At 43.9% G+C, this 20,777-nt stretch overlaps 1 protein-coding gene across 1 annotated transcript in view; it reads left to right on the forward strand.

Annotated features, from left to right (window-relative positions):
* The window catches only part of SYN3 (synapsin III), a 189,784-nt gene that overhangs the window by 157,626 nt on the left and 11,381 nt on the right, over positions 1-20,777 (forward strand). The window contains exons 7-10 of the mRNA XM_088535308.1: positions 650-712; positions 9,939-10,081; positions 14,841-14,915; positions 17,971-18,073. Of these exons, the coding sequence (XP_088391434.1) occupies positions 650-712; positions 9,939-10,081; positions 14,841-14,915; positions 17,971-18,073 (384 nt within the window). The remainder of the gene's footprint in view (positions 1-649; positions 713-9,938; positions 10,082-14,840; positions 14,916-17,970; positions 18,074-20,777) is intronic.

The raw sequence follows: 20,777 nt of genomic DNA on the forward strand, positions 1-20,777 counted from the left end.
GCTGATCCCAGCCCTTCTTTGTTCTCTTTTATTCCCTACACCCATTCCCAAAGTCAGAGGAGAGAGGGAGAGGCTTCATAGATGGATGGACTTTGTGTGTTGTACCGAAGGTTTGGCACTTGCTCCCTCCCTCCTTTGCCCATGACTGCTGACAAGAGGGGAATAGGAGCTGTTTAGGGAGTAGTTCTCTCACTTTAAAGACTGAAGCAGTCTGTGTTGAAAAAAAAAGAAAAAATAAATAAAATAAAAAACTAGTTGAAATGTTTTTAGCATTTGAAAGTTTTTAAGCCTCTAGGTGCAGCTTTTTTGCAAACAAATAAGTGTATACATATATCCTCTTACAGAATGGGAAGCTAATGGGAAGAAAAAAAATCAGAGGACTTTTGAGGTTACTGCTGTCAAGTAGCATAAGCGGGTCAAATCCAAGGATTTTACCTCACCTCCCTTTCAGAATTACCTGGAGCCCTGTGAAGAGCTGTTTGCTCATTGTCCTACCATCTGGCCTATCTTTATTTGATCTTAGAAGAGTTTTTTTCTCTTCCCACCAGGGTCCAGACACAGGATAAAAGCTACTAAATAGAAATAACCCATTTTAAATACACTGGCTAGAAAGAAATGCTAATGAGGAGTTCTTTCTTCTGTCTTTCAGCTCACAACCCCGAATTTCCCTGTAGTCGTCAAGCTGGGGCATGCTCATGCTGGAATGGGGAAGGTAAGTGAAAGCAGAAATACATATAGCTCATGAAACATTTATATATGTAGCATGGCATCCCTGTGATGCATCTTGCATGTGGCTACCCAGGGAAGGGGCTCCCCACAGCCTGTCTGTGTTGCACTGGCTCTTCCTTGCTCTGCTCTTGCCCACTCGAGACAGGCAGTGTATGGGGATTGGAGGCAGTCTGGGATGCAGGAGGCAGGTGGTGGACAGTGAGAGAGAAGCTGGCTGGGCTGAAGTCATTAGGCCTGTATTTTATGTGGTTTATACTCTCCTGCAATGTTGTTTATTCAAGCACCTGTAAAGTACAGCTAGTCTGCACCCCATAGCTCTCTCACAATGAGGAGTAGCAACACTGGTCTTTTTGAGTGCATTACAGTGACTTTATTCAATAAAATGGGAACTCTCTCCAGTTATTTTTTCACTCCTTGTGATGGAAGAACAAGACCTTACAAAGCAGAGCAGCTGGTTGCCTGCCAAGGGATCCTGAAAAACAATTCCCTGCCCAGAAGGACCTGTTTGTTTTTCCCAGGCTCCTTGGGATCTTTATTCCCCCACTGAATTAGCAGCTCCTCTTTCTTGGGGTAGCTGGGCCCCGATGAGGCACCAGTACTTTCCTGCTATACGCTAGCCTCCTCTTTTCTTGCATATACCTTTCATCAAACCATGCTCTGCCTCCCTAAAACATGATTGTCCAGAAGTAGGAAAATCTGAAGTATCATCTCTGAATCCAAATGGGTGGTGCTAAAGTTCACAAGAGATACCCCTGTCACAGTGTTTCCCTAGGGTCGACAAGCCTTCCTTTCGCGACCTCACACTCTCTTTGCATGAAAATCTTATATGGTTATGCCAGACCTAAGCTTGGTACAGCTTGTTTGCTTGAGCTCTGGAAAAAACAAGCACTTTCTGGCTTCCTGGATTGCACACAGAAGCTCTCATAATCTTTCTTGCAGTGGCTGCAATGTTCCCCTGTCTGGCTGGTAGCAGCCTGAGAGGAAGTGGGCTCAGATTCCTGGCAAGTGGTGGAGCTGGCTGTCAGCATCAAAGAAAAAAGCATTTAAATAGGCGGGGAAACCATGTTTAAATGTTGGAGCTCCGTATATTAAGCAGGCCGAGGTGTCAATGTGTTAGAGTACATGCGAACAGCCCAGTGCTCTCCCCACCGTGTCCTTGGGAGTGATTTCATTAGCAAAATCGGACAAACCAGCACAAGCCGGGAGGAAGATCTCATCTTGCTCTCCCTCGAGGAAAGGTTTCAAGCTCCCTGGGAGCTACCTTGGTCTAACTGCAGTCTCGGTCTCTCTGACTGCTTTGCGATGCCACCTGTAATGTAAGGAGGGCTTCATGTTTCTCTCTTGGGCAAAAGGCCCCTTTGGGGGCTACAAGCATGGCAGAATCAGAGGAAAACATCCCAATTTAAACAGTATTTCTGGGCAGCATTTCTCTCAGGTATTTTTTTTTCTGTGGTAGCCACCAGATCTTCTACCTCCCGGTTTATTTCACCTTTTATTCTTTAATGAAGTTGATTTTTTGCTGTCATGAGTTATATGGGAAGAGGGTCTCTATTCAAACTCCAGGCACAATTGTATGCTATAGTACAAGGGGGTTATGTAGGAAGTCATTCCAAATGAAGATAGGCTGGCAGCCAGCATCCTAGAAAAAAAGGGACTGGTCTGAAGCCAAGTTTACTTCAGCCCATTATGAAATTAGGGACTACAAGCAAACTCTGGAGGTGGATTTGGGCATAGAGTTTTAACACCGCTCTGTTCAGTAGGTGGAAAAGGAAGAGTTGTTGACTTTACGGTTTTAATTTGGGCCCTTCTCCAGCCACAAACAGCCTGACGGAAAACTGAGACTGATTAAATTAGTCTTATTGACGTCCCACTGCATAGAGAGAAAAAAACAGAAACTGAAATAAAATAAAGAACAAGCTGTTGGTTTAAAATACATGTAACAAGAATTTATTTGATTTTATCTTTAAGACAATAGCGTCCAAGACCAAAGTGGGCTAATAGAAAGAAAATACAGAAAATGGCAAGATAAGTAGATACAGGCAGAAAAATGGACATGCTGAAAAAGCAGCAGCAATAAGTAATAATAATAATAATAACAATAATAATAATAAACTCATTTAAAGTAATTCAGAAAAGAAAAGTTTCCAGGAAGCACAATGGTGATTTTAACTATCCTAAAATAAAAGTAATAATCAATGATGATGAGGAGACTGCAGACAACTGAAGGATTTCTTTGCATTGGTCTTCAGAAGTGGAGATGACAGAAGGAAATGACAGGCCTTTAGCAGTAAAATATACATAATATGGAAAAAAAAGCCATTTGTTTTTGGTTTGGATGAGCCTTAACAAAGCACCTGCAATGGGACGTCTTTTGTACAAAAGCACTAAGTGAAGAAACAAAGGATAAAATAACCAACCCATTAGCCAAAGCACACATGTGAGTATTAAAAATAGTACTTACTGCAGCAAATGATGCCAAGACAGTAAGCCATGCACCTATACTTGCAATGGGTGCTTCAAAGGATGTGAGCATTCAGATTACAATCTCATTACCAGGAGAAATTGTCAAGGAAGTACTTACATTTTTTTATTTTTATTAACAATAAAATCACGTGTAAGGGGAAGTACCAGGAAGAATGAGCAAAGGCAGGAAGTCCAGACACTGTTATTCTTTATTTGTACTGAGGTAGTGGCAAGGAGCCAGAAAATATCAGGACAAAGAAAAGGCCTCTGCCCCAAAAAGCTCCACCACTGGCTCACTGCTCGTCCTCAGTTTCAGTGGGACTGCAACAGTTACCTGATATTTGCAACTAATTCATGTTCCTAAAGCTCTCCATGCAGAAGCAGTGCTGAGCATTTATTATTTTATAATAATATCTGTAGAGAGCATAAATATAATAGAACATATCCTTTGTTTTCACATTTTTGCAAAATTTACTCACCATTTTTAAGCAAAGGGATGAATGGAGGGTCATGAAACCAAAATAAAAAAATAACTTTGTTAGGACTTGTAAGAAACAGGTTATGCTGGCTATCTTTGTCTTGTATAAACAGTTAATAGATAAGATCAGAACCAAAAGGGGTGACAGCATACCACTAAGGATAAAAATGCTCAAGTGATGCTTGCATGTAAAGGCTGGTTAGAAATGAAGAAAATAAAAGCATCTTTTCAATTTTCTGTTAAGAAATCCAGGAACAACAGTCTCCCCGATGACTTCAACATAAGATCCTTCATCCAGACAATCTAATCACCCACTGGTCAGACATAGGCCCCTCAGCTCTTCCCATGGCCGCCTTTTTCCCCCTTCCAAAATTTGTCATCACCCCATTTCTGGCAGGCTTTGGAAGCTCATCCAGTGAGCTTGCCCAATATAGTACCAATACAGATACATTAGCAGAAGTATTAGAGGGTCATCAGAGGAAGACCTTTCTCATGCTGTGTTTTAAGTTCCCCAGGGTCATGAGGCAAGACTATCAAAGAAATCTTCCAAGAAAACTATGGATGGACACTGACAGAAGACATCCTTCCCAGGATACAATTGAACTATTGTCTGCCCAGCATTTCATAAGAGATGGAGGCATTTTTTTAAGCATTGTGAAGTTTGAACCAGTTGAAGTCCTACCTATCCCAGACACAGCTGGGAGATCTCCATTGAGTGGACACTAGAGTCAGAAAGAAATAACACTTCTTCCTGACTCCAGATAGCATCATGCCAGAGCTCTTTGCAAGGAATAAAGCTCTGACTGTGTTAATATCTGCAATTTGTGTGCTAACATGACCCTAAAGTGACCCAGGAACAGAGCCCAGCACTGCAAATTCACTCAAAGAGCCTCTTCACCTCTTTCTGATCAGATCATGGGAAGGAAACAACTGCCAGATCGCAGAGAGAGGAAAAACAGTTCCTATTCATGTGGCTCTCATATATATTTATAAAAAATTAATAAATATACATATATTGCTACTCTTACTTTATTTTTAGACCTTTATAATTAAGTCACCTCCTATCCATTCCTGCCCCATAATTATGAAAACACCTCCCTGGTACAAATCCTGTCTCAGATGAATTTATTACATTGTAGAAGAAAAACTTGTTGTTCATAATGATGTGGTCAGAGTTATTTTCTCTCTTACTGGATGGGAAAGACTTTTTTTTTTTTTTTTGGTACAAATATAGTACAAACTAAACAGAGCCACTATGTAATGTAAAAATACCACAAGCTTTTTATCAGGAAGGACAACTCGTCACCTTGTCTCTCTCGGGACTGGAAATAGAATGTTCTAAAAGTGAGAGCTTTGAAAATCCAGTATGCTAAAGAGGAAAGGAAGGGAAAAGGGCTGCCTTGGTTTGTCAAGGAACAAATATTTTCTTTTTCAGAGGGAAAATAATGACTTGACACACAACATTCACAACAAAGCAGCCCAATCACTGCATTCCCACTGACTCATGAGTGAGGAGGTACCACCCATCTTGAAAATAGCAGGAACATCCCAATTTCTTGCACATAAGACTGTAACCTTTTCCTGGATGCAGACAACTGTGACTGATCCAGGCTACTTGGGAGCAAAGCTGCCAAGACATGTGGCTGACCGCAACTCTTCACTAGAAAGTTCACAGGGATTATAAGCCTTAATTCATTAAAGACTGTGAAATGCGTGGAGAACTTCAGTTTGTGGCTAACAAAATGCAGGCTCGGCTGTATCTTTATTGTTTTGAGATGGGTCAAAAGTTGAATATGTGTTGGTTGGATCTAGTATTTTCTGAGAAGGGGAGTGTAATTGTGGGGTAAAGGAAAGGAGACATTAAGGAAAACCTGTGTGCAGAGCCATTTCGGGAAACTAGTTGTCCCAAAATGTCAAAGTCACTACAGAAAGGCTAAGAGCAGGTCAAGAAGGATTAAAAAGCACAAGTTCTGTGTTGCCATGCAATTTGCTCTGCAGGAAAACATTCAGACAGTACCTTTTCCACAAGCCTACCCAGACACTGTTGAACACACAGCCAAGCCCTGCCCCAGTTGGCCTTGTACACTTACCTTCTAACTGAACCTGTCTCTAATACCAATTTGGATACAGAAACTGCTTCTGCAAGCCATCTCTGAAGTAATGTGGGTTTAAACTGTGACGCAGAGTTAATTCTGGATGACACTTTGAGAGGTTAAGAATAGGGCAGCCCTGGTGGACTACTGTAATTCTGCTACTTTGGCTGACTATTTTTTCATGTGGCCACGTAACTAACAAAAGAAAAAGTGAGCAATATCTGTAGTACTTAGGCTAAAGACGAGAGAGGAGTGCCATAGCCCTGGGATCCTGGCATCCATGAACATCTGAGACATACAAGACTATACAAGAAGGAGAGCAATGGACAAAAAATTTGACAAATATGAGACAGAGGAAGCAGAAATTCTTGCCCAGGTCCTACACTGCAAGAGTCTGTGCTCAAAAAGCCATCAGGATGGCTCAGGATGCCCTGGATATGTCCAATGCACGTTTTTAGGAACCCGAAATATCCTGTCTTGCGGGAAGGCCTCCAAAGATGTCCCATGCTCCCCTCCCCACTGCAGTAAAAGGGGACATGGTGGTGATGATAGATTTACGGTTGGACTTGATGATCCTGAAGGTCTTTTCCAACCATAATGATTCTCTAATTCTGTCATTCTATGCCTAAGGCACTAGACTGTACTGAGGTTAGACAAGAAAGACAGAATGGAAGCCAGGACTATGCCAGGGAGCCTTCTTGCTCAGAAAAGGCATTTGTCAACACAGTGGCCCAAACTCTTCACAACAGGTCACTAAAACTCTACAGCAAACAGCAGCTGATGGCTCTAGAATGAGTCTATTGCTGATCAAACAGCCAGCACAGCTAAGCAAACAGGCCCACAGGGCAAGGGCTGTGTTTGCACTCACTGTTTGCACTCCTCTATGCAGCTAATGGGATATTGCATTCATTCTAAGAAGGGTGCAAAAAAGGGAGGAGGGGGAAGAAAGAGAGAAAAATGTCTTCCTGTCGATTTCTCTGACTTCTCCCTCTTGCTACACTTTCGCATTTTGGCCAGCCTGCCATTTTAGAAGACAAAATTATCCCTCATTAGGTAAATTGCTAACCGTTTGCTCTAGAACGATTGTTAATGATCCCATCTTAAATAATGCCCTCTGGCGTCACACCGCATCCACCCTGGCTTTCGTTATCGCTAGAGTTTTTTTCTCCTGCTAGGAGAATGGATATTTTATTGATGTGTAAAAGGGTTACAAGGCAGGAGGAAATGTATTACAAAAATGTAAAAGTAGAAAGCTAATAAAATGGTGGACTCGATAGATAAGACAGGGAAATAAATCTAATTTGACTGTAACTTGAGTGCTTCCTGTTTATGAAGTAATAACTGCATCCTGGACTGAACCAGCATTAAGCCAGGACACAGTTGTTATTTTGTCAAATTTGGCCGGCTCTAACAATTAACAAAAGAAAGCTCAGATTTCAGTTTTGGTGGGGTGATTATTTTGCTGCCCTGTGGGAAATAGGCCATGATTTCATAAATGGGAAATTCAGTGAGGTGCTTGCTCTCTGAAAAGTCCTCAAGAAGGGCTCTGGCATGGGTCAGGAAAGATGACAGACGTGCTTCCAGAGGCCCATGTAGCTTTGTAGAAGTTGTGTCCTTCCATTTTCACTTCTTATTTTACGTTTCCTATAAGACCCCCAAGTCTTTACCTATTTACTCAATCAAAAGTCCCTAGCCCCATTGGAAAGAAATATCCTCAGGTGCTCCTACTCTCTTCCCATGTGGAAAAGAAGAACAAACGGACCCTTCCTTTCCTTTGCACCCCATGTTTCTGTGAAAAAAGCCTATCTGGGTGAGAAGAGCACATACTTCCTCTCAAGCAAGAGCAATCTGGTCTAGTTGCAGCCTGCAAAGAAAGAGGCGTCCATTCCTCTACCTCTGGGACTGATGCCCCTGAGTCGGGAATGCGAGCGCTTCATCCAGGACCCAGAGAAATCTGTTGCACAAGCACAGCATTTTGCTTCGGATCCCACGTGTGTCCTCATTCCAAGTAGGTCATTATATAATGGCTTTTGTCTCTTCCCATTGCCAAAGGCCCTGGGAGGACATGTCGTCACCCTGCGCGTCGCCTGCCCCTCAAGTCCCTCCTGCAATCACCTCATCTGGGTGGGACTCGCTCTCACGTGACATCATGCAGCCCTGTGCCGCTCTTATCTGCGCGACAATAACACCCGGCCCCAGCGCGGCCTGCGGCCTCCTCCCCAAGAGGCCCCAAGCCCTGGCAGGGCTGGGGCGCCCCTGCCACACGGGTGCTCCCTTTCATCCTTACCATCGCCCTTGCTTCCGCACCCGCTTTGTCCTGCCCACCTCCCTGCCCGGAGCAGCCCGTCCTGTGAGGAGCTCTGTCCTGCTCTGGCACATGGGGCAGCAGCAAAGCCCTGAGCACGGCTGCTCCTCCTGGGTGACGTACAATATATGTCTTTGTATTTCCCCTTTCTAATTTTTTTTCTCCTTTTTGCAAGGACAACCCAGGTTTTCCTTGGCTCTTTTCCTCAGCAGATGCCAGAGTGAGAACGAAACCCTCACGGGTCTCCGTACCACAGGAGAAAGGGGAGGCCAACGGGTACTCTGCATTAAAGAGAGAAGTTAAGATCCAGATTCCTTCCTCTTTTGTGGGGCTCTAGAAAGGGTCATGAGTCAAACCAGTTGCACTTTTCACCTCCACCATGACCCATTCAGGTCTCAAGAGCTTCTCTGCACTGCTCCTGCGTGATGTGGCTGCATCTCTGGTTTCTGCTACATCAGGAGCTTAAACAACACAGTCTAAAGAGAGAAATACTCCAGCTGCAGGTTAGCAACAACCTTGTCCTCCGCGTTCTATTGAAGATGGCTCCTGCCCTCTCATGGCTGGAGGCAGACATGTAAAACCACTTGTTTGTTCTTTGCAAAGAAACACCAAATTCCAACGCACACGTGCTTCCTTCAGCCGGCTCCACGTAGTCTGGCATCACCCTCCTTCGATACACGTACTGACACAACTGGGGAACTCTCCTGGGCAGAGACCGCCTGGCTGTTACACGCGTGTAGACACTTGGCAAAGCAGGGTCACAGTCCCCAGCTGGGGCCTGTAAGTATTGCCAAACTGCAAAGCCTATGCAATACATAAAGTCATCTACTTGCTCACGCTTTTCACACAATATGTCAGACATATTTTTTGCCAGTCAGCCTACCCTTCCTGTATCTGTCCCACGCTGAGGAACAAGAATTGTAAGGAATTCTCCAAAGCAACAAGCAGATTTTTGCCAACAGACTAAAGGCTGTGGTAGACAGGATGAATGAGATCATGTTGTCTATCACATTCTTGTCACCTGCTTGTTCAGTTTGCCTGTTCCTACCCCAATAGCTTTGGCAAAGATTTGATAGGTCAAATTGATTTGGTCCTTCTTTTTTTTTCCCCCTTTTTTTTTTTGCATATGTTTCAGAGTGTTTCTCATAAATGAATACAAATCTGAGAAGAGACAGCTTTTCAGGAAATATCCTGTTCATTCTGTACTCTCCTTTCATTGCCAAGTGTGATTGCAGTTCCCTACCAGCTGCCCACACACACACACATGTCCATGGCATCATGCTCACAGATCTCCCCAAGAACCATGAACTTCCCCAGAGGCATCCTTTTCCTTCAGTGCTTGCTTCCAGCTGGGAGGCCTGCATCACTCCTCAAAGAAAGGCTGGATGGCGGTAATGTGAAATGCCAAGGAACTGAAGACTGGAAGTGGCAGACAACCAGCTCTCTTGTTTATTTTATAGCATTGGCTTCTGTTTCCGGACCACCCAAAATAATCTGTTCTCATCCCTCCCAGTATGGGAAATAGCAGTTCCAACACTTGAGTGAAGTAATACCCCTGCTGAAGACATTAAATATGCTTTTGAAGCATCATAAACTTAATGAGCATTAGCAAGCACCATCTGGGCAAAGCTCTGACTGCTTTCTCGGAGATAGGCTTGCCAGAGCTTGCACATGAAGGAAGGAGAAAGTGGTCATTTTGCTCTGGGTTAGGTTTGCCAAGGAATGTCTCTTTTCAAATTACGCACTCTCTGCTCTGTTTTCAGCTCCATATGTGTGTTTTTTAACTGGTATTATATCATTCAGGCTCTGAGATGGCTTATTCCTGTTCTTTTTGTGCTTGTCACCTCTTGGCGGGATCTTGGCAATCAAGGTCAAAGTGGAGAACCAACACGATTTCCGAGACATGGCTAGCATAGTAGCTATGGCAAAAACCTACGCCACGACCGAGCCATTCATCGACTCCAAGTACGACATCCGGATCCAGAAAATCGGCAACAACTACAAGGCTTACATGTGAGTGCATGGCTGTGCTGGGGTGAGTCGGGGGCTAATGCCCAGGAAGGGTACTGCTGTGGATGTGATTCAGTTGGTGTCTGCTCTGGGTAGGAGTAAGAGGATGACTGAACTTCCTTGAGGAATAACCCTACTATTCTTTCCCTCTGTTGAACTCAGATCGCCTTCTCTATTACTCACTGTCAGCCCATTGCTTCTGGAAGGCGAATCTGTCTAGCTGTTTCTGAGTGTTGTTTTTTTCCCTGGATGAAAGCTGTCCTCCACCGTTCTCCATCACGCCCTACCTCCTGTTGTGAAAGGGCCCGCCTCTTCCAAGGCTTTTAACAAAATTCTCCAGTTTCCAGCGCCCTCTAGTGTTCCCCTTTCCTCCTGGGGGGCAATCGGAAGAGAGGGATGGCCCAACAACCAAAGCTGGCTGCAACCCGTGGAGACCTCCAGCATCCAACCCACAGCAACCCCGAGCTCTAGCTCATGCCCAGCCCAAGCTCGCGGCACTTTGGGCACATGAGACTTCAGGGAGCGCCTGGCACTGGCAAGACCAGCCACGGCCTGGCCAGCACGCAGGACTCCTGCAGGCGTTTTGTGAGCGTGCCCCTGGACACCCGCAAGGGAGGGGAAGGAGAACTTGCCTGGCCTGGCCTCCTGGCACTGAGGGTGGTGGCAGCAAGAAGGGCAGCTTTCATCCCCGAAACATCACTCACATACTGATGTGCTTAAACAAATCAAAGAGCATTCAGCCAAACTTCAGCAGTCGTCGTGCTCAATTAAAGATGTAACCGCAGGGCTCAGTAAGACACCTGTTTCTTTTTACTGAAAAACAGTAGACAAGAATAGCCAAGTAACGCAGCTCTTCCAGAAATACCGCTCCTTATTCGGCCACAAAATTCAGGATAAGGCAGCCCTGGCAGTATGTTCTTCAGGTCACCAGATAGATAGATTTCATATGTTACCTAAGACTCACAATATTACAAGTTTTAGATCTGTTTTTACAAACCCCCAGGCCATAGCTATGGCGCAAACAGAGTTAAATAAGATAACCAAATGTACATGATCACATACTTTTCAGCTATAGCTGCCTAAAATTCCTGGTCAGATTCCTAGCACAAAGGTATTTAAATAAACTTGATAATAACTGAGCCACTTTCTTCATGGGTAAGACTTGTGGGACATTCAGCTACTTCATGTGAACCCAAAGAGAGAAAATGTGTTTTAAATCTGATCAGGTCCACAACAGCACAGTTGCTTAATATTAACATCTCATGCACAACCTGGCTCAAATGGGTCAAAGGAGGGAAGGTTTAAAATATCCATTAAGATTCCCTGCTTCTGCCAACCTACTCAGCCCTGGCTCCACAATCTTCTCCCAGTCTGCCTGTAAGTAAAACAAAGGCCCAGTTTGCCTTTCCCCAGTTACTGCTCGCACTCGCCACAAACTCACTCAGACACAGATCAAAAGTAATACCAGATGATTGAGGAAAGGAAGTAGTCACACGAAGAGCTAATTCTACTCGGGAATGTAGCTGTGCAAACAATTGTATGCTAAATGAAATATGTTTTCATTTGAGCACTTGACTAAACAGCTATAAATGGGAAACACCTTAATGAAATTGCAGCTTACTAGCAAAGAAAAAAAAATACTGCAAAATTCACTGAGACTTGTAAACCCAGAAAGTGTATCTATATTGAGAGAGCCTTTTATGGAAGTGAAGCTAGGAGAGCTGTAGAGTCAGTCTGATTGTGGGCTGTTCCTTATGGAAGGTATCATTTTGTCCCAGCATCAGGCAGAATGAGAGATTATTTCTATGGTATAAATAAGACCCTACTGTGACATAGGGCAGAGGTAAAAGCACCCAAAATATCAGGGTTCCCACTGGTGTCTCAAACAGAACACCCAACATCATGAGTCACGCTAGCAAATCTCAGCCTTAAAGGCAATTGCAGCATCTGCTGTAGCATCAGACCAATGGAGAACTGCTTTGATCCGTGAGCCATGGAATCTACCCAATATTTTTATACCTTCACCCACACATTTAGGCTTTAAAAGTCCCCTTCTTTCTGAGAAAGAACTGTGTTATTGAACTTCTCCAAAATATGTTTACTTTGCACCAAGCATCTGCCAGAGGGAGGATGCTACAGAGTGACTCATGCATTCCTCCCCTTCCCAGATGCTCAATGCACTTCCTTCCAGCTCATGACCCAGGCCTTGAGTTCAGGTTCCCATTAACTTCAGTGCAGTGACTCCAGATTTACGCTATTAACAAACACCCACGTAGGCCCTGCTTTGGGCCATCCTCAAAACAGCAGATAAGAAGCATGTGATACATGCCTAAAATTCCACTGAATATATTTGACTGATATTTAATACTGCTGAGGAGAAAACATGAATATTATTCATGTGGCAGGAGAAACAAGGACAGAAATTATACACTCCCCTCCCCGACTAGAGGTGAGCAGAGTTTCCATTGCCAGTTAGAGCTTCTGAAGTGTTTTTCACTGTGGATTACCAGCAGCTGCTGATTGCCAGGCATAGGACAGTCTTTGCCATCAGTTTTTAGCAGGAGGATCATATCCTTTCCATCCTAGTTTCATGAGCATGGCTTCTGATTTTGTCATCTCAAATGTGGTTCATAGCCATATGCTCTTCAGGGGGATAGAAATCTCTATACTACTTTTAGACTGAAATGGCTCAGCTAGAAGATGGTGAGTTAGGGCATCATTAATCAAGGAGCTGCAAGTCTATCCACTTATCCTAAGCAAAGTTACGAGTGTCAGGCTACAAATTTACCTGAGCTCCCATCCTTCAAACCTTTGGTCCATTCATTTAAGATGACGTCTGCACACTGATATGGCCCCTTGGCATTTAGGATGATTGGATGAACTTTGAGTCCCTAGCAGAAAAGGGCTTGGAAGCAGAGCATCCCTAAAGAAACACCATTGCTTTCAATTTTCTACTGTGGGTTGAATGAAAATGGGGAATTGGAGGGAGGAGAAAAAGGACTTGGTGTTAAACTTCCAACTGGAATGACTCTGTCATGCTGGGAAGGGAGTGATCTTGACAGAGGCTTCAGGTGAAGCTTTTCCATTTAGAAACAATTTGAAATAAACTCAAGAGAAATACTTGATATGTTATGCCCAATATTGTACCATATCTTATCTGTTCTTATTTCTGGAGTTTTCTCAAGCCAAATTACCTTCCCAAACTATATAGCTGTGGTTTGGTTTTCTTCAGCTCAACTTTTCTTCAACTCAGCTACTTATGTTCAGTATTGTAGCTAGATCTTGTAAACACTGATATTTAATCATCTTCTTGGAAATCAGATTCTGGAAGTTCTCATCAGTAGCAGTGGGATTTTAATGTCATCTGCTACTATATGACAATTTGCTGGATCTATATATTAATATAAACTGGTTCTCATTGCAGAACTGAGCAACATAATCCTAAGTATCAAGACATATAAAAATCAAAGGAGAGGCTGAGGGTTGAACGCTGTACTTACATAATCAAAGGGCTCCTAACTATCAAAACTTGTGGAGAAATCCATCCTTTTGCTTAGAAAGTAGTGCAGGAAGATGCATGTTGGGTGAGAATCAAGTGCCCAAGCCAACTATATGAAAGCATAATTATTCAACAGAGTAACCATTCTTCCCCTGGCTATTCCTGTAAAGATGGGTAATAAAGCCCATTTAAATATCACAGTCAGGCTAGAAGAGAAAAGGAAACAGGGTCCTAGAGTGTCCTTCAACAGGGTGCAGAGACACGCTAGGTAGTCAGCTGTTATGATCCAGGTTTACATTTTGGCAGGACATCAGCATCTCCACTGTTCCACATAGTCTTTAATGGACAAAAACAGTCAAGAATATCTTTTCTACATCTTGTTGAAAAGATGACAGAACAGGAAAGGAGGATTTCCACAACACCATACAGAAGCATTGGATCACTTTCCTAAATCACTACCTAAATCTCCTACAACATGGAGACAGACCTTAGATGTATCCTGTCAGCATGCTGACTTGTCCTAGCTTGTACCAGGGTTTTATGCATACTCTTGTCATAGCAGCCTATCCAAGATTCACCTTGCACCTAAGTTTAGGGGAAGGAAATTGTTTACCCCTTAATGGGTGATGGTGAAACCTAGAATTTGTCAGTATCGTTCTTGTAAATCGACAGTAAGTTGCAGCTAAGGAAAGTCCAATCATTTTGTGGTTATAAACTCTCTCAGTCCAGACAGTAAGCCACTGAAAAGCCAGCAAAAAAGCCAGTGAAAGACAAGGTATAATATTATTTTCTATGCCACCGGTACAATTGAATTCAAAGTCAGGAAGACCCAGAATGTTATAGCTGATATTTCTGGAGCTGTTCAGGCAGATGTTTTCCTGCAGAGTTGTTCTTCCAGAAAGAGAGTGTGCTAACATTACAGAAGACAAGGCTGGTTATCTTGGAGTTCATCTACAGACATCTAAGCTCTCCTGGGCCTGATATATAAAGAAGGAAAGTACTCACAAAGCTAATGTTGATCATCCACCAGACACACAGTCAAAATACCTTGGAGATTTCCCTATCACCTCGTTCAGTTTTTCATGAGTCTGAACAATATATTCTGTATGGAGGGCAAGATTTGGAAAGACTCCTGTGAGGAGGAAGCTCACCACATCCTCTTTTGTACAAGCACTGAGTCAAGAATGAGGGCCACAGTAAAAGGGAGGGTGGGGTAGGACTGTATTTTCATGTTCTGGTTTTGTTTTTGGTTTGTTTTTCTAGGAGGACGTCCATCTCTGGAAACTGGAAGGCAAACACAGGTTCTGCCATGCTAGAGCAGATTGCAATGACAGAGAGGTAAGGAAGAGAAGAGGGTTGCAAAGACAGTATTAGCTATTCTTGGTTTAGAAAGGAGGAAATGTATTTCAGACTTCAGTTAATGGGGAGAACTGGCAGGTGAGGTTTCCTGGGAGGCGGGATAAAGGAGTTTAAAAGACCAAATGTTTCCTTAAAAATATACTGAGAGCACAGAGGCAAACTGTCCTAATTTGGAAAACAGACTGGAAGGACAGCAAGAGACCAATATTGCTAAATCATTAGAGCTTTACTGAATGTAGCCACAGGAAACTGGACCAGCATCCAGAGGTCAAGCTCACAAGCACAAACATGTAGGGATAAAATCAGAAAGGTCACAGCACAAAACAAGAAGTAACAGGAAGTTATTCTAAGTACACTACTTGTAAGAAGCAGACATAGAAAAGATTTTTTTTTGCTGCTTAGCCGAGAGAAAAATCCGTTAGCTTAAGTGTTGAAAGCATGTTTCACATCATTCTCCCAAAAGTGTTTCAACTAAGGTCTTTTCGCTGATGAACAGAGCAGGAGTTGCTTCATGCATCTTGCAAATTGAACTTTGCAGATGGTACTTCCATGTATTCATACCAATGTGATACTTGCTTCTATTGCAACTGTATTATGTTGCTGACCCATTGTAACCTATACTCAACTGTAACCGCAAGTCCCTTCACTGCAAAATAGCTCCCAAGTCACTTGTTCTCCATCCTATTTTTAATGCAGTAGATCACTCATAGATTTGTGGCTACATAGACTCTGTGTAGGCACTGCCCCCCTATTAAATCCAGGCTTTTTCCAGATTATTTCTCCAGTTTTCCAGGATCATTTTGAATTCTGCCTCTGTCCAGGTTTGGGCACCACACCTGAAAAAAGCTATCAGTGAGCTGGAGAAAGTCCAAATGTCAGCAGTGGGACCGCTCAGAGGAGAAAATATAATGAATATATGAGGAAAGAATGCCACAATTGCTCCTGTAGTTTTCTACCTTTTTTTTTCTGTTAGCAGACCACTGATATTTTTCTTGTGAAACTGTGGATTTGTGCACAGTGAGTGTATGCATGCGGTGCAGAAATTTGCTTTCCTTCATTAGCTTTCACAGAGCCAGGAGAAGTCATCCACAATCTGAAAAGCACTTTACCCTAAAAGAAAGAAGACTTACAGGCAAATACATAAAAGGCTGCTAGTAGAGCATGTCCCACTTTCTATATTACTCATACAGTAGGTCAAGAAATAATGGGTTTAAGTTATAGCAAAAGAAAAGTTCATTTGGACATTAGGAAACGTTTCCTAGCATTAAAGATAGCAAAGCACAGTAATAGATTGCCTCTTTAAAACAAGATTAGAGAAATGTCTTTCAAGAATGACACAGAACAGCTCTTCCCTGTTTGGGGGTAGCAGAGTGGTGCAGGTTACCCTCGAAGGTGCCTTTGCAGCTATAGTTCTGTGAAACAAGAAAAGCAAGTCAAGCTCTGCAAGGCCCTAATAGGACCATGGGATCTGAACATTATTGAATTATGAACATGGATCCTGGTTGTTTATGACATAGCTGAAGACAGAGGGATGAAAGAGCAAAGGTCCCTCACTGCAGTGTACAATATTAATGCTCAGATTCCTCCCTACCTCTCTAGATACACTTTTCATGGGCAACAACCCTCTTAGTCTGTTTGCTGAACCCAAACACTTGCAGACCTCCCTCAGAACCACAGAGTCACAAAATGGTTGAGAGTGGAAGGAATCTCTAGAGATCATCTAGTTGAGGTTGCTTGCTCCTACCTTGGTGTCCAGCTCCAGCAGGGCACAGTGGGGGCTCACAGTGCATTCTGCCTCCTTCACATAGACCCTAGCTCTCTCCGTATGATATTCAGCCCTCCTTCTGCTATTTCTTCCTCATGGGTGCTGAGGTGAACATGCTTCGTCTCCTCGTTAGGCATAGAGAATGCTGGTAGTCACATGAACCATTTTCTTGCTTCTTTCTGCAGGCAGACATTGGGTTGCACAAGTTGATCATTATATTTTCAAGGGACTCTTGGCTTCAAAGATATAAACTTGTTCTTTGGCCAGAACAGCTTTTTTCCCATTCTTTTTAGGGTCTGCAAAATGTCAGTGTTTTCATGAGACCATGGCCTTCCCTCTCCTCCCTGCATCGTGTCATAGTTCTGCTTACAGATCTGCTGTTCGGAAATTATTTTTATTGAAATGGTCAGAACTGCAGTGCAGCTGCACAGGAAATAAAGCCAGGCTGCCTCTCTCCCTCCTCATTTCCACAACAAGGGGATGAGCTCCCCTCATAATATGGCTGTTGCCGTTCTATCTTCTCCTCTAACACGGCAACATCTAAGGGAGCACCCATTAGATGTGGCCTTTCTTCATAGCAGCTCATTTCCCAATTTGGGACAGCTGCAGACAAGGACTGTAGCACGTAGCTCTCTGCCTGATTAAGCTGTGCCTGGTCTGTATGAGGGGAATACCTGGCTAGGAGCATTCAGTGCCCAGGGGATAGGAGGGAAGTAGGAGACTGAAAAAGGATGAAATGGAAAGAGTAAATTATGAAAAGCAGGAGTCACTGGATCACAGACCAGAGATGAGGTGGCTACACCCTGCTAAATTCTGCTCTGACTTTCCAGTCCTATTCCAGCTCTGACGTGCTGGACTTCTTATCAGGAGAAGTCTGCCTACATAATGGAGGGCTTTCAGGCAAAGCCAATACAAACGCTAAAGGGCCAACTCTGCTGGGAGGTTAAATGAGCTAAATATTTATAGCTTGGCAAAATGACAACCAACTGGAGATCTGATGGAAATACCAAGGAGGAAAGGAAATATTTTAAGGTGGTTTTGAGGGCAAATAACTCGGAATAAAGGAAAATGTTAGCAAGATTCCTTTTTCTGCTACATCTCCTGTGCACAGACTGGGGCGATGCCCTAGCAAAGCATATATAGCTTGTGTTACGATAAAAAACGCTCCAGAATTTCTATGTCCTCCTATGGGCAGAGGGATGGGCAATTATATTTGGTGAAATCCCCAATGACAGCTAATTCCAGGCCATGCCTCTATGGTTTCTGCAGGTACAGACTCTGGGCGGATGCCTGCGCAGAAATGTTTGGAGGTCTTGATATTTGCGCTGTCAAAGCTGTCCACAGCAAAGATGGAAAAGACTATATCATTGAGGTGAGAGCATGGGGAACTTAAAGGCAAGTCTTTTTAGAGAAGTATATTGGCAAAAGCTTCAGGGTTCACGGGAACCAATGTGCTCATGTATCCGTATGTGCACGTTCAGCTCCTCAGTGCCGACCTATTGCCTCCAAGCTGTGGCATACTGATATATCCCGATTCAGAGTCCCAGTTAAACTGGCAGAACTGCAGAAATTGCTCAGTGTTAAAATGGCTTCATGTGTCAGGAAATGGGAAGACAGAGACTGTTTGGCCTCCCTCGCTTTCCAGTCAACAAATGCCCACGGTGTGACACTTACCAGCATGAGGCAAGATGCAGAACTGCCCCCTTGCAAGATACAACGTAGCCTTTATGAAGGCCACAGCTCTCATCATGAGTTGTCGGCAGCATCCAGTGCTTGGCACGTGTCTCACTGCACTGATGCCCCAGCGCTATCCTTCTTAGGCTGAGCACCTGTAAAGCCAGCACACCTCTGCAGTTGGTAGCAGTTATCAGCAACAACAAAAATGGACATGTTGAGATCCAACCCAACCTGAGTTCAAGCTCCAGAGGATGTTAACGTATTAATCATTATCAAACTCCCGCCGTTATCCACAGGGAGAGAAAAACAGTTAAGCCCAGCAGGTCTTTCAGCCCATTAAAGATCCCCATCTCTCCAAATGTATGTCTCCAGTCACTTTAAAGGGAATCCCCATAATAAAACTCCTAACAGCATCTTATTTAAGAAGGTAGAATATAGAGGGAGAGTGTAACAAAGATGTCCATAAGCAGCATGAACAATTTAAATAAAAGTAATTTAAATCTTTTGCCCAATCCAGCATTCACTTTAAATAACAGACTAGTAAGACAAACCACAACAGAGTTACTATGGGCAGCGTGGATGACAAACTCTTGTGTTTGGGACCCCATTAACGGGAGAAACTGTGGCTGGGAAAGCTGAGGTTCAGCACGCTCCCTACCAGGCCGGGAGACACAAGTGAGAGTAGGCTAGATAGCACATTCAGGTCATCGTAACAGGGCAGAGAAGGAAAAGCTGGCCAGAAAATCAAAGTGGAAACTTAAGAGACACTCCAGGGGAGAGAAAATCTGGCAAGTAAGCAAGTGCCTCTGTCACTATGCGATGGAAGAGAGGCAAGGCACAGCATCTGACCTGCTGTAAACTCCGCCAACACAGGCCAGCCGAGGAAGATGAGCAGGGCCAGCCTATGGCTTTATGCAGTGGTGCTGACACACTGGAAAGCTATGTGTGGGAGAGCAGTCCCACCCGCTGAGGGTTGGGATGCTGATGAGAACCACATGAGCCCTCCAGCGAATGCACATTCCAGTGTTATGTATCTGCTCTCCGGGGAGCGGTGACCTGTCAAAGGCCATGTGATGTAAGTGCACTGCCAGCAGCGAGCACGCTGGCGAGCTCCGTCCTTCCTGTAGCAAAGAGGCTGAACCCCATGGGTCTGCTCCTGCGTGCGATTCATCAGCACCTAGAGGAGCATCCCCCACAGTGGACCGTCTCCTTGCCACGTGCTTTTAAATCACCGTGCTTATGGGGCAGAGAAAGAAGAGCAAGAAAGAAGGCTTGCTAGGAGAGGAGTCTGAGGACGTTTGGATGGCTGGGTCCTTGCATGGTCAGATGTGAGATGTGATTTTCACAGCCCAGCATCTATTCCTACACATAAGCCTACGTACCTGCACACGTGGCTGGTTCTGTGCTTAAGGATCATACGCCCCTGCCTGGGTATCTACCTCTGGGTTTTCACCCCTGCATGTGAGTGACTGCATGACAGGCGCATCCATACACTACATCCATCATGCTGCATGGGCCGAACATGTGCACTTACACCCCTCTCACCCAGGCCAAGGTAAAAAACAAGGGATCTAATATGGCACAAATCCAAAGGAATACATCAACTGCAGATGATTCAGGCTGCAGTACACCAACCGAAAACCTGACTGAGCAGGTCTGGTGCACAAACCTCTAGCAAGCGTTCAGATGCCAGGCTGATGGACGGCGTCGGAAAGGCATAGAATAAGTGCAATACAACGGAGCGGAACAAAGCCAAGCAGGCACCTTTTCTACTTTATGTAGATCTGAGGGAGATGCTGAAAAGAAATTAATTGCCTTCAGCCTACTTCCCCGAGTGCTTTTCTTGGTTTGAAACTGATCCTCTATTTTGCTTTTTTTCTTTTGGTAGTGGGGAAAAAAAGTTTTTTCACAGTGTGACAGTTGTGTTTCTCTTGGTGAGAAGGAACAGTCTGCTGTGACATTTTACAAGAAAGCGTGTCTAAATGGGCTGAACAAATAAGGAATTTGCACAATGCAATTGCAGGCAGCAATTAATTTTCACAGTGCAAAGCAGTTCTCTAGGACAGATTTGCAGATGGAGCAATGGGCAGTCCTATGAATGGAGATTCATCACAAGGGTTTGTTGCGAATGGAAGCAGATTAAGAGAGATGAGTTATCAGCACAGCACAAGAGTCATCTGTTGAACCAGGGTATTTGTATATTATTTCACCTTCATTTCTATTCCCACAGTAAAGAGCAGAACCTGCCACCTTTATGCCTTTCAAAGCACTAGCATATTTTAGCACTATTTTCAAGGCTCATTTTCAGACCTAAGAAGAAATCTACTGATTTCAACAGAGTTTAATATTATTAAAGCAGTTGTGAATCTGACTCTGAATGGTGGTACTCTGCTTTAAAG

Source organism: Tinamus guttatus, unplaced genomic scaffold (genome assembly GCF_059628265.1).
Source record: "Tinamus guttatus ecotype Peru unplaced genomic scaffold, ASM5962826v1 Tinamus_guttatus_pri_ptg000039l, whole genome shotgun sequence".
Lineage (NCBI taxonomy): Eukaryota > Metazoa > Chordata > Aves > Tinamiformes > Tinamidae > Tinamus > Tinamus guttatus.